The sequence below is a fragment of the Sardina pilchardus genome, chromosome 11 (genome assembly GCF_963854185.1).
Source record: "Sardina pilchardus chromosome 11, fSarPil1.1, whole genome shotgun sequence".
Taxonomy (NCBI): Eukaryota; Metazoa; Chordata; class Actinopteri; order Clupeiformes; family Clupeidae; genus Sardina; species Sardina pilchardus.
Genome location: NC_085004.1, coordinates 28379438 through 28394131, shown reverse-complemented (window position 1 = coordinate 28394131; position 14694 = coordinate 28379438). Strand labels below are relative to the sequence as shown.

At 47.0% G+C, this 14694-nt stretch overlaps 1 protein-coding gene across 1 annotated transcript in view; it reads right to left on the bottom strand.

Annotated features, from left to right (window-relative positions):
- Positions 1-2926: 2926 nt before the first annotated feature.
- The window catches only part of prmt3 (protein arginine methyltransferase 3), a 41158-nt gene continuing 29390 nt past the window's right edge, over positions 2927-14694 (bottom strand). Inside the window, exons 14-16 of the mRNA XM_062549655.1 lie at positions 11202-11252; positions 10476-10563; positions 2927-3556 (exon numbers count right to left, since the gene is read on the bottom strand). Coding sequence (XP_062405639.1) covers positions 3447-3556; positions 10476-10563; positions 11202-11252 — 249 coding nt within the window. The 3' untranslated portion in view covers positions 2927-3446. The remainder of the gene's footprint in view (positions 3557-10475; positions 10564-11201; positions 11253-14694) is intronic.

Here is a 14694-nt window from a genome sequence, read left to right as displayed (position 1 = left end):
TACTGTGCTGAATCAGCATAACAATAACTGAGCAAATTTCATTTTCTCGTCTCACAGTCGTTGTTTTTCCTCACGTTTAAACCCCCTTCCCGCGTGTTTGCTGCGGTTTTTTGGTTTTCAGCTCACGATCGGTCGCTGTTTGGCCCTAGCGTTTACCATTACAGAAAGATTCTTTAATTTTACGCCTCATTTCCCCGCTGTCATTCAACGCGGCACATCCCCTGATTTTATGGGCAATAGACAAGCTGCCGGGCTCGGCCGAGACTCTCTCCCCCGCGGCAGGCATCAGTCCCAGTATTACTGCACTGAGAAGTGCAGGCTCGGTGAAAACATGGGAAATTACACGAGCAATTATATGTGTGCGGCCCAAGAGCCTTGTAATTACGCTGATACCTTTAACGAAAAAGTACAGCTGGCATATATTTAACTTCGATTAAGTGAAATAACAACGTAGGGGAGTGTTTAAACAACCATTCATATTTCAGAATCGTTTCGTACCCTATATTTACAAATAGAAACAGAAGACAATAATTAAAAAAAATCGTGCATAAAAGCAAGCTTGAGATGATGCATAAAAAGTTGCTATAAAGGGACATTCCATTCCATTCTTCTTTTGGAAAATAGCAAAATAATATAAAACCTGTTAACTAGTAGCAGCGTGTAAAAGCAGCAGTCTGCAAAGTTGGTCCACTAGATTCTGTTGTAAATGAGACGACCGCGATATTTCAGCACCTCGGACAGTTCACTCTATCCAGCAAATCTCTATACTTCCATGAGCCTGAAGTTGTCTTTAAAACAAACGCTCAAATAATGATAATGTGAGACTGAGCTGATGTTCAGACCATAACATAACTATTTGTAAGAAACGGTTAAATTGCATAGCTTACTTACCATTTGTGAAGAGTGCAGGTAGACTATACAAGTCAAAGGCAGAAAAAAACTGCTGTAAAGACTGTCGGCAGACTGAATTTGGCTCTGCTAAGTGCAAAGCTTTCTATATCTCTGTGGGAAAGATCGGGTTTGCGTCAGTGCATAGCAAGGTGCCCTTCGCGTGACATTTTCTTGATAATAGGAGTTTGATAAATCATTGGCCTTGAATTCTGATTTTTAAAGGGGCAACAAGCGAAGACGTGGGCTCGTGTCACACGCCAGCTCGAGCCTGCGTGTTTGGGACGCATTCGTTCGCGCCTGATTAATAAACTTGTCCCGCGGGAATATGTATAGATCCTCGTGTCGTTCGTTTGGGAGGATGCGCAGGTATATACTTAGACTCAGCAAAGAAGTCTTGCGGTTAAGGAAACAACTGCCATTTTACACGAATGTTAGCTCAGTTTTTATGTTTTGTCCGGATGTTTTATTTGCATTTAACGTCCACCTGACTTATGTAGTATGTTTTGGGACTTGTATTGTGCCTAAAAGAGGGATGCAATACTCTACTGTACTGTTTTCTACACATCATTTCTGTTACCAAATAGATATGGTTTATTACTTCAGTTTAGGAGTTATTGAAGTTGTATTTATTGCAGGCTGTTTTAACGTGAATTATAAACAGATGGCGGGTTCACTTTATTGTTAACTTACAACGTGGAAAAAGTCCTCCAGCGCTCGTGCTCACGCGAGCCATAAACTCAATGCTACGTTTATGTTTGCGTCACTAGCATCCAAACTGATCAAATCCGAAAAGTGGGCGAGGTCTTCATGAACGACTACTCATTTGTTAAACTTTTACGCAAGCGAGTAAAACGTGGTATTCTATTTTTAGCTCGGATCTGCGGACTAACAACATGGTACCGCAGACTATGCAACGTGAAGAATGCTAGATTTCACAGAGCTCTGCAATGCGCAATACTATGGCCATAGGCTACTTAACTAACTAGTTATGAAAAAGGCTGGTAAGTAGGCATACCATTTCACATTTTTAATGCATGCAGACAGACTACCTCAACTTTTTCTTCGTTCTGCATAGCCTGCACAGCCCTTAACTTCGGTCTTATTAGCTTACAAATTCAAAAGAGGCTGTTTGGATCCTTAGCCCACAGTAGTAATCACCTGAAATGCACGCTGCGGTGGTGATGATCATAAATCTGCGCCCGCCAGTGATAAGGCTGTCCGCTGCTGAATTAGCTTCCCACTCGGGATTTAATTACTTTGTCAACAGAGAATAATTATAATTGATTTCTGCACCTCTTCCCATGTCCCCTTTTGACACCTTACTTTTTTTTACAGGCAACAGAGAAGCCGCAGGCACCGGTAAGACACGATTAGCTTATTAAAAGCCGTTCATGTAACGCTCATCATATGGATGCGTTCTAGAAACAGGCCCGTATTATTGTATAAATGTAAAATAAATAATGTGTTTCTGCCCATATTTGAAAACACAAATCATATTAAGACGGGGCCGTCGGGTAAGCTTCAGCATCTTATTGGAATCTGTCAAATGGCATAAAATGCCTTGACGTTCCACAAATCAGATTCACAGAACAGCTCGAGATTGCGCAGTCCCGCGGTGGCTAACAAATCCACCATGACTCCACTCTCGCACCCCTCTTTGACCCGAGATAATAGTCCTTGTGATCAGATGGTCGTTAATTAAACAAGCGACCAATATAATTAATTCATCACTCAGCCGTTTTCCCCCAACACGACTGAGCGCGATAAGGGAGGGAGGGGAGGGGAGGGTTGGAAGGAGGCAGGGAGGGAGAGAGAGTAGGACTTTCCCTACAACCACCATCCGAGGAATGATAGCTGCTCTCAGGGCAGCACAACTCAAGCACAACTCAAACGGAATTACACACACACAGCCACAGCAGAGCCAAACACAGTTGTACAGTGCATGTTGTGCCTGATGATCTAAATTGAATATGGTCATTATACAGTATGTTACTGATTATTTGTACAAATAATGACCATTTAATAATTATACATTTAAAAAAACTTTATTTAGCAAAACCAACTTCAGTATGGAACCATCATACACTGCTACTGTGACAGAGAATTTGGCAGAGAACTTGGACCTGAACCCTGCCTTGTGTCAGCAGGGCTGTTCAGTGGTGTATGCATGTCTGAATGTCAGCAATTCTCCAGCGTCTGCAATGTTAAGGACATGTGAACTACAGTATTTCCCCCACTATTAAGGTCACACAATTCAAGGTTCATTATTTTATTTCCACAAGAGCCACAGACACAAATGTGAGTGTCTAGGTGTGAGTACATCATCTCATGTCAGTCATGAATTGGGGGTGTTTCATAACGAAATGGAAACCATCTTCCATTGCATAACTTCTCCATTTTAAATGAAGCCAGCGTTACACATTTAATAGTTGAGTGCTTGCCACAAAGCTACTATGCAAGATGGCATAGTAATGTAAATGCAAGCGTTCTGTTTGACGCTAGAATGTCTGTGAAGGAACTGATGTGTGAACCAGCACTTGAGATGGACACCACCTTCACTGGAGGCTGTAGGTTTGCTTCCGGTCTGCGATGTGGAGGGTGACCAGGAGAGCGCGAGGGTCTTTCCGGTTCTTACGAACGGTGATCCTCCCGGGCAGGTCCTCACCTGCAGGGAGAGAGGAGAAGGTTACACACATTAAAAAAAAGACTGGACAAGGACACAGCCTGGAGCGTGGCAAGTACAAATCCTTTTCATTTAAAATGTGCATCTCAGAGACATAAAACGTAAATCTGAAGCAGATCACCACCTAGTATGAAAAAAGACAAGATGCAACGAACATGACATTAGTTTGTGTTTTGGCCACAAGCTGAAAACCTGGGCTGAACACGCTGTTCCAAATAGAACACTGGTTCTGGATCAGTTCTGTCTGCGCTGTTGGTGATGATCGGTCTTGGGAGGCAAGGTACACATGCGGATCAGTTCCAGATGGCAAAGGAAGCTCACGCGAGCCCTGCTCAATTGCAGGAGACGTGTTCAAAAGGGCTGGGGGACAATGGCAATAATTACAGCAGATAATCACTTTGATTAACTTCACGTTTCACTGCCGGGGATAAATGAATGTTTACCCAATCGGCAAACAAGCCCCCATGCCTGCCCCGTGCAGTCTCTCTCTCTCCATGTCTGTCTGTCTGTCTGTCGCGCTCCTGTTTTCTCCCCCACGTTCCCCTTCCCTTGCTGGAGGTGGGGGGGGGGGATTGCTGAGTGCAGCGTTTTCTCCGCTGTGACATGAACAGTCAGACACAGCTGTCACCGAGCACTGCGGCGGCCATCAGCATGGCAATCTACCGTTTTCTTCTGAATCAGCTGGGGGGGATGGAGGGGTGGGGGGTGATGGTGGGGAGGAGGGGGGGGGTGTGGCAAATGGCATAGGAGACACATTCAAAATCAAACAAAGAGGACCAAAACTAAAAACCAAGTCGTCCAGAGCAGGACTGACGATGTCACGAATACTTCCGATGCCGGATGATGTTGAACTATTACTCTCCCATCAGCACCATGCATTTTGCACTCTGCATCCCTCCTCTTGATTACTCCATCATCAATCCCCTCAGAGGCCCAGAGCAGTGAGGCGATAGTGGTGGAGGGAGAGGGAGGGAGGGAGGGGGGGAGGGGGGGGGGGGGGTTATCTCAGGCAACCAAGTTGGGCACAAGCTTAAAATTACATTCTCCAAGCTTTCACACAGCATTTAATTTGGCACCAGAGAGCAAAGGGGAACTTCTGAGCCCTGCAGAGGGTCGCGCATGAATAACGGCGACTATTTAAAACACATTCCGTGGACAACACTGGACTCCCAACGAGGAGCTGGGAAGACTGAAAACCTGGACCGCGTGCCGAAGCAGTGGACTGGACTTTCCTCAGGGTTCCCCCGCCCCCCCCCCCCCACCCCCATCCCAACCTCCACAATGTATTCGCTGCCTGTGCAGATGAGTGGGGAACATGCACGGAAGAAAGAGGACATTTAGCAAAAACAATACCACTTGCCGGTTCTTTTAATTAAAACCAGCCATGCAGAATAATGTTGGCAGAGGACTATCCATTTCCTCCATCAGCCATACACGGACCCGTTGAGTCATCACTCAAAGACTGTATGAGTCAGACAGTTAGGCATCCATTAAACCCAATCAAACATAACCGTGTGTGTATGTGTGTGTGTAAAGGGAGTTAGGCAACTGAAGTTAAGTTGCAGAATAACAAAAGAAATATATATATAAAGAGTGGTCACCCTCTGTTAACAGGGCTCGAAATGCAAGCACAATAGGATGCCAACTCGCTACATTTTCTGCTCCAGAGCCAGACGAAAGTGTAATTGTTTGACCTTAGAACGCCTGTGACACATCCCCAGTGGATAGAGTTTCTGCTGCGGAAAGTTGGAAAAGAGTAGAGAGAAATAAACATGTATCTATATCCAGGATGTCAGAAGCCTGATGCCTTCAGACCCGGCCGGAACATGGAGGTGGCCGAATGACTTAGTGGCGACATGAATACAGAGTCAGTAACCATTCCCCAGGGTCTAAAATAAAACTGAGCCAGTAACCATTTCCAACGCTCTAAAATGAAGAACGAGTCAGTGACCGTTCCCAGCATCCTAAAATGAACATTGACCATTCCCGACTGTTTAGGAAGACAGAGTCGGTAACAATTCCCACCTGTTTAAAATTAAATGGAGTCCGTAACCATTCGCAACTGTTTAAAATGATAGAGTCAGTAGCCATTCCATAAGCGGATTCTGTGTCTGAGAAGGCCATTGTGCTGGTGAGTGAGGTGGGGAAGCTCAGAATGGGAGGGAGTTAACCATGTGGGGAAATGAAGAAAAGAAATGCGGCTCGTCTCAGAGAGCCTTCAGACAGCACTAGGACTCTTCCATTTACATTACAAATCACCAGTGCTCAGACACAGCACCTATAACAACTAATGGGGGAGTTTGACGGCTCGGAAATATAACACACTTCAGTGCAGATAATATCTTGGAATGATATGTATGATAATGTCTTATATAAACAGTAGTCAAGAGTAAATGCAATCATTCCAGAAAAACTTCTGTAAATGTCAAGGCATGCATTTTTAACAAATGTAAGCTATTTAAATTATAGTGGCAAACGGTTCTTTATTTTGACATCACTGTATATTAATGCAGGCGGGCCAGGATGAGATGGCCATGACCATCCAAGGCACTCGACTCGACTGTCACCATGAAAGGAGTTCAGTTAAGCACTAGAGTTGAGTGAAAGTAAACTAAAGGAGAAGCTAGATGCCCCAGCGTGCTCTCACTCTCTCTCTCTCTATCTCTCTCTCTCTCTTATGCTGTGCTCTGAGCTTTCCGCAGCGGCGAGAGGGGGATCAGCATTCAGCTCCAGCAGCCCTCTGCGGCACAACGCAGACGCCGAGTCGTATATTCACCAGTCCTGTCTGGGAGCCATAAAACAGGCTGCTGGAATCACCAAGCCGGCCCCGCTAACTTCCCAGTGGTGCTCGCTCCACCTCCCCCCTTGCCATCCCTCCCTCCTCTCCTCTCCTCTCCTCCTTCCCTCCTCTCTCCCTCCTCTTTCCCTCCTCTCCTCTCTCCAGAGACGGCCCGGGCACGGACACCTCAAGGACCTCTGGAGCCTCGCGACAGGTCCTATCGCTCCTGGGAGTTACGGCGCAGTGAGAAGATTGGGTTTGTCGCTCACGGTCCAATAAAAAAAAAAAAGCTCCTGTGAATTATGCAGAACCCGCTCTTAGCCCACATCATTGGCCGCACGGGACGCAAAGACGGCCCACTGTGGCCCGCTAAGCATCATGGGAAGGCAAACACAATGTATGACCTCTCAGCCGCGCACACAACGCAAAGACACACACACACACACACCCCCAAGTAGGTGACTCTCCAAAACAACTGATTTCTGAGCACGAAAAATAATCATCTACGCTTCCTAATAGGACAGAAGCAAAACAAAGCGAAGCAAAGCAAGACAAATGATGTGCTGTCTAATTTATGGGTCTGCCAGGATGAGGCGGATCTAGAGGAGGTGAGGTTCCAGGATGCTCCGTGCTTCTCCTTTTCATAGCTCACCTCTCCTGGCTGCGGCTCAAGAAAATTAATTACCAACTCGCGCAAACATATTCAATTAGAGCGCGTTCTGTTCCCAATACATCACACAGCTGAGCTGACCATCATAAACCAGAAGGATTTCAGACTTGTTAGAGTTGATGCAATAAATCTTTTTACTGCACTGTGTCTAAATCTCCGTTCTAAATGGCAACAGAGGTTCCTTGTCAAGTATTTCCAAGACAAGGGAAAGAGTATGTTTTATAGAGTGGGATTCATAAGGTTCGTGACACAACGTCCATGCCCACCCGACAAGAGATGGATGTGGTCAAACCCATACACACTCCCGCACACACAGTTTTACTGTGAATAATCTTGCACTGTGCGTGGTTACAGATAAATTCGCAGAGCGATCGGCGATGGCGACGAGGCGGCTGGGAAAGTGAGTCGTGGCGCTGCCTTTGGGCTGACTTTGAGAACTCCGCTCCCCACAGAGCACGCTCACACACGCGAGGGGGACTGGGCCGGCGAACGTGCGTGTGACCTGGTGCCGTAAAAGGGGGGGTGGGGGGGGTCTTCAGTCTTCCAGGAGCGTGGCAGGGTGCCAGCCAGCGAGCCGGCCCAGCGCCGTTAAAGGAAAAGAGGGAGAGGAAGAGAGAGCGAGAGAAAGAGAGAGAGAGAGAGCGAGAGAGAGGGAGCTCATTTCTGCTTTAACACCCAGAGAGGGGAGGTCTGGGACCGGCGGGCCACTGGACTGGAGAGAATGAGAGCGACAAACGAGTCGATAAATCTCCTGCTCTGCTCCCCTCTCCTCTCCACTCCACTCTGCTCCCTCTCATCTCTCAAGGCTCCCTCTAAACCTCAAATTTGGGCATAAAAAAAACATCCCAGTCCGTCCAATGAGAGAGAAGGGGTGAATCGTGACCACAGACACCCGCAAATGCACGTAAGGGGGTTGTGATGCAGGATCACCGCTTTCGGTGACTCACAGAAGGACCTGACAGGAGAGGTCCAATACAGAGCCCCCACTTGGCCTTATAGAGGTTAATCTGTCTTCATTACTGGCAACGGGCTTCGGCTGGCACGGACTCCGCCGCTCACACCCTGACCACTCGCTGTGTCCGGAGCACCGCGGGTAAACAAACCCGCCGAAACACCAGGCTGATAAACTTTGCTCCACCACGTCTGTCTACGGCTGGGCCTGAACTGGGACAGGTGTTGGAGGTGCTGGGATGGCGGCAGGTTGGAGCCGTTCTGGAATCAGACTCCGCACTCTCATCAAGACTGCGGAAACCTGCAAGGCCAAGGCCTAGTCCAGTCACGCTGAGCTCGGAATGGGAGCAGAGGAGGGGTAGATAGACACAGGGAGGGGGAGGGATGTCCGCTAGGTTGGGCTGCAATGAGACCAAAAAAAGAGCACTACCGCTTCTGTCAGAAGCACTTAGTGGCTCCACGGTGATATTAGTATGGGGGCACTTGTTATAGCCTAAAGCAAGAGGTATCCTCCTCCGTGCACAATTTGCTCGTGTCGAAGACGTGCGTCATTGATGCTCGATCCCAATTGTTAGGAGGACCATGAAACTCCCCACATGCGCGTTGATGACGGAGCTCTCTTCACAGGCCGCGTGCACGGGACACAGAAGGGGGAGCCCCGTCACGGCCTTTAGAGTTCTCTCTGTGCTGCCGTTTCCCCCTCACTCCTCTTCATATCCTCCAGCTCTCCTGAAAGTGCAGCTCCACTGATACGCCACACTGTTTACAGCCACTGCTCCCACCACCGCAGTATAGAGCCACTGTTTCCGGTGATCACACAGCACACAGTGTATGTGGGTACCAGGAGCACTGGGCTGGGGCAGATGTTGCATTGAAATGGAACTCGTAATTACGACACGGGGAGCTGTACACATTAACTCTTGAGCCTTTTCGAAAAATTCCCCTTCTAGAGCAGCAAAAGATCATGGGGTGAGGCGTTGATAACTACATCACACAGGGGTTCCATAATAACATGTGATCCTGCACCACTTGACATTCCAAAGAATGATCGTTTCTTGTATAAAATTGTATTTAATAAATCAATCATTTCAACACACTACCCAGCCCTAATGTATATCCAGTCTGAGAAGGGAGAAGCCGTCTCCCACTGTATGAGCTGAGCGATAAGGACGGAAGTGTGAGGCCATTTACGCCTGCGCCATCTCTCACCGCGCTGCGGCGTCAGGCACGAGAGAAAAAAAAGCGTGTTTTCAGAAAACAGCAGCGAGCGTAACTGCGGGACTCTCCCTCTTTTTATCTGACAGCTTTCATCAGCGGCGCGGCGACAGCCGTTAGCGGAGGCTCAGAGGAACGGCGCCCTTATCGTCGGGAGGGCTCTGGCCAGGGGTGCCCGGTACAGACAGGCGCGCGCGCGCGGACGGACGGTAGCTCTCGGGCCAGGGGGCCATTTATAACGCCGGACAGTCTTATGGACTGTGGAGAGGTGCGGACGAGAGGCCCCCATCCATCGCGCCATCAGCTGACATCTCTCAGATTTCCATTAGGATAAGACACGCATCATCCGCCGGGGACGGTGGCGTGGGGGGGGCGGTGGTGTGGGGGGGGGCGCTACAGACACGCACCAGCCTCCTCATATTTTATACAGGGACTCAGGCGGCCGGTGGCTGTGCTCACCGATACCGACTGACCCCTGCATTACTGTCTGCATTTGGAGGTTTACTTACAAAAGCTGTATTTGAGACACTCTTGCAGTTCGAAGCAAAATACGCAGTAACGTTTTTTTAACATCACAGAGCATTCGTCACATATACACGTCGCAGTCAGCCATCGTGTCGTCCTGCTGTTTCAACTGACAGAGGAGAGCACGGCTCTGAATGGTCAGCTGATGCGATGGCATCAGGTTGATCTATGACTATTCACATAAAGTGATATAAATCACAAAAGTGACCAGACACACACAGAAAAAAAAGGGGGAAAAAAAGCTGATCAAGTTTTAAAGGGAGTGTCTATGAAGGAGCACCATCGGAGGCCTTCTCCATCACGGCTTGTCTGTTTATCGCTGACAGATAACAGGCGTCATCCTGCATGACTCCTCTGTCAGCCCCGAGACAGATAAGACGCACCTCCGACTGACGTCCATAGATCTCAATGTAAAACAAACAGCAGGTGACAGGGTTGCGTCGGCACGCAGCTGTGCCACATGGTGGCTCCTCGTGTGTGTGTGTGTGTGTGTGTGTGTGTGTGTGTGTGTGTGGAGCGGCTCCGTGCTTGTGTTTTACCGCTGCGGATCTAATTGGGTTTCGGTTAACAGCTGGCCATTCTGTTCGGGAGAATCACCTACAGTACAGTGGGATTGCACAAATGAGCTGCAACAGAGCTGCGCTGACTAGGGACAGGAGTGTGTGAGTGTGTGTGTGTGTGTGTGTGTGTGTGTGTGTGTGATGGGGGGAGGGGGTCTGGGTATGGAGGGGGTGTAGGATTGATTACCAAAAGTCACATACCTGACTGAACTGGAATGGGGTTCTCTATCAGGAAGACCGTCTGTTTCCAATGAGTCTTGGTACATTGTGGTCCAGTGGAAAACATGACCTGGAATAAGAAAATTGTCAATTGACTTCTAATTCAATTAACTGTACCAAATGTAATGTTGAATGCAGACGTTACGCTCCCGACGAGGGCTGCTGTACAGTAGTTAAAGCCTCGGCTCGAACACTGCTGTTTTATACCACTCATCATTTACAGACCACATAAAAGAGCTTCTCTCAAAGGCATTTTAGGTAACGCACCACTGCCAAGGACAAAAAACAGCAGCGCCACTGCAAGTTATAACACCTTCCCTATTCCCCATCCATCTCCCAGGTTATGGAGCTCAACTGCTCTCCGAATAATAGTTTGTGTATGCTGAAACTGCAAGCGATAAAATGGATCAAAATTCGAGCAAAAAGCCCGAGGACTGTCCAATACATCTTCTCGGCGACAAACCGACACGTCGCGAGGCAAAAGAGATGGAAAATGCAATTAAAGCAGTCATTCTGCCATCACGGGCTGGCGTTGGCCATTTCCTGGCCCGTTCCATTTGGTCACCAGCGGAGAGCAAATGCTTATTTCAGCAGGAAGGGTGCGGGCGCCGGGCGCTGCCGATTGCCTTCTGATTGCCTCGGGGATAAGGTACGCTAAAGCATGACTGTAATTGGCTGGCTGTTTAACAGTGCCGCGGTGCCGCTTACCTTGTTTCCGCAGCTCCTGTCAAAGAAAATGTCAAAGTAGCCAACAACAGCCTGGAATGATATATGATGGAGAGGTTAGAACATGACATTACAAATAAACCCTGGGAATGTTTACTTTACCTGGGTAATAATTAGCAGCAGAATGGTCAAGAGACAGACTACACAGTGTGCACACAAATACAATAACGTAGATTTCATATGCCATATACAATGTACAGACTGTTGAAAACATTAACACTGGAACAAATAATATAAATTTACATTACATTTGTGACTTAACTGAAACATAAATAATCAATTGGTCATCACTACATGATATCTGCATTTATAATGACAGCACATTTCAATGAGCATCAATATGAACAATGTAGCACTCGTAAGTCTGAATACAGACCTATACATTTACCATATGCGTTTACCATATACAATTGACCACCCCACTCCCTGCCCCTCTGCAAGTGTCTTGGGTGTATGCAAATGATTACCCTAACATGAACGTGTGTGTGTGTTGGGGGGGAAGGGGGGGGGGGTTCTTTTGGCTTCCTCCCAAAGGGATTCAAATGTCTTCTGATGCCGTATTGCTACAAATGTGGCACAGCTTTTGCTGAGCCAGCGAAAAGATCCTGTGACAAAACTCATTTAACAGAAGCATGTTTTTTTTTTTTTCCTTGAGAATATTTAAATCCTGCAGACTTCCTCGCTACCCTGAGCACAAATCTGTGCATGAAAACAGAAGGGAACTCAGAGAAATGCATTGATGCAGTGGCCATTTGGACTCCATCTCAGGTGAAAACTGACAATACTGAGTGAAGAAAATGATTCAGATGGCCACTGCTACTCTCAGAAGCATGAAAGGGAGGAACACACACACACACACACACACACACACACACACACACACACAGCCTGTTTTTTTCTCCCAGTCCGGTCTCTGTGAAAGAGGAGCAACTCTATCAATCTCAGGAGCATACTTGTAGTGGCAATGATGCAGAACTAATAGCTTTTAATCCTGACGCAGCTGACAACACAAGGGCTGGCCCGCTCACACAAAGAGCACAATCAATGCGAAGGAAAGAGAGCGCGAGAGAAAGAGAAAGAGAATGGGGGACAGAAAGAAAGGAAGAAAACATGGAAGAGAGAGAGAGAGAGAGAGAGAGGAAGAGAGAGAGAGAGAGAGAGAGAGAGAGAAGTAAGACTAAGCAAAGACTGCTTATAAAACAGTGAAGGGTGAGATGATCAGATATGGAGAGGAGATAAAAGATAAAACAGGCAAAGCAGATAAGCGCTGAAGGAGAGTGTAGAGGAGAGGGCGCTTCTGTGTTATGGGAGCCTTTTTATTTGGAAAAGTAAAACGAGGGGGTATGCACAATGCAAATCAATATAGTCTCGGTGCGGGACAGAACAAAATTCCACATAAAAAGCAAAGTCTGCTCACTAGATACTGCTTCTGATTAGATTTAATGGTTTAACACCTTTCATGTGACACCTGAGCAACACTACTCGGACAAACATTTATTGTTTGCTCAGTTTTTAAACCTGAAAGTTGATTTTAAGGCTAAGTCCACCCACACAGCACTGCCAGGAATAGGCTAATGGAGCAGGTAAGAGTGATGATATGAGTAATATAATAAATATGACAAATACACGCAATTATATCTCCATTAGCATTCTATTGGCGCACAAAACTCAAATAGCCTTAATCAGTCTTTTCTAGTCATTTCCAACAATCTACTTTAACTGTATCTTTCCGTAAATACAACGGAACTCCATCCATGGATGCACAACATGCATGTGTAAACCTTATGTGGCAAAACGTTGGTTCGTTCGGGGGGGAAACAAAGATCCCGCGGTTCCCTTTATGCCCACTCTGTACGGCCATTCCCATCAGCCTTTATTGATACAGACAGTTAAGAGGGAGCCAAACCACAGAGGAGCGCGCTGGAGAAAAATTGTGTCACCGGGATGTAATTATGGATTTTAATGAACAGTACAGGGTGTTTAGCGGGGCAGTAATTACGGAATTAGCCTTAATTGCTCGTCAGGCTCGCCAGGCAGGGCGGAGTCACCTAGCTGATATTCCGTGGCAGAGATCAACTTCCTGCCGCCGCCACTGACAGCGTCTCATAAACATGATTGATAGGAAGAGCACAGTCGTGTGTCTCGGCTTTCGGCGAGGAAAAGTTCTGATAATCGGGTCTCAACGCGGAAACTGTTTTCAAAAGTGCGGAGAGAGTACAATGACAACTTTGCACTCTAAAAAAAGATCTCTAAATTTAAACACACACACACACACACACACGCCCCCTTCTCTCTCTCACACACGGAGCACAGTCCCAAGGGTCACAGCAGAGATAATCGGTCTCATTCCAGCTATAGCACCCAGGAGACTTCAAAGGGAAAGATACAAAGCCGTGACTTTAAAACACTCACACCAGGTCCACACTCTTTCCACCTCAGATGCACAGACAACTAATAATGCTCCCATATAAACTGGAAATTAATAGTTTATTTTTTGTAAGGATTAATAAAGTTCCAGATTATTTTTCCAATGAATACATCATCATGTACAGCGAGAGATGACATGATTCACCAGAAAGATTTTTATATTAAAAAACAATGGAGCCATTTCAATGAGTAAAAAAAAAAAAAAACGAAGAATGAAAGTGCATTCTGCTCCAAGCCTGTAACTGCACAAAATCTTTTCTTTGCTGGCAGTAACAATAGCAATTCAGGACTGTTACCACTTCATCAAGTACGCCCACATGGAGATAGATAGAGGGTTGTGATGCTTTGGAAAACCTGAATACTTATATCAATATATTACTTTTAAAATGTCCTGAGTTTGAAAAAAAAGTGTTGATATTTGGTGTCAAAAGTATTGATAATGTATTGGAGAAATACTAAGGAGAATACTGTGATGTCGGCATCTTGATTTTAGGGTAAATGAATAATCTCTGATGACTACACTTTGATCAGTAATTATACAACCTCAGCAACAGAAATGCACGTTCTCTTTTTAACCTGAAGAGACATCCTGCCACGTCAGAGACTATAATCTGCACCCAGGGAAAAGGTTAACTGAAAACAATGGCGCCAATACGTCTCTGCCAAAACCAACTTCTCCAGCGTCAGTGACCAGTCAGGGGCCGGGCAGCCCACAAGGCTGAGGGAGTGGACGCGGGACAAATCAAAAAGGAGCGCGTTTTATTCTCATCAGTGTTTAGCCTTCAGACCCGGGATGTGTCGTGGATAAGTGATGAGCGAGGGCTTTCCACCGTCCCGGGAGGAGGAGGAGGAGGAGGTGGAGGAGGCGCCTGGTCCTCCACTCTGCAGGCTGCTTCCCAGGGAACAGGGCCGGGGAGGGGAGGGGAGGGGAGGGGAGGGGAAATTAATAATTATCATCATGGCTAACACCAGTGGGGAGCAATTCATCATGGAGCCCTTTCCACCGCTATCATGTCGGAGCAGCGCGTGGTGCAGCCTGATACAATTA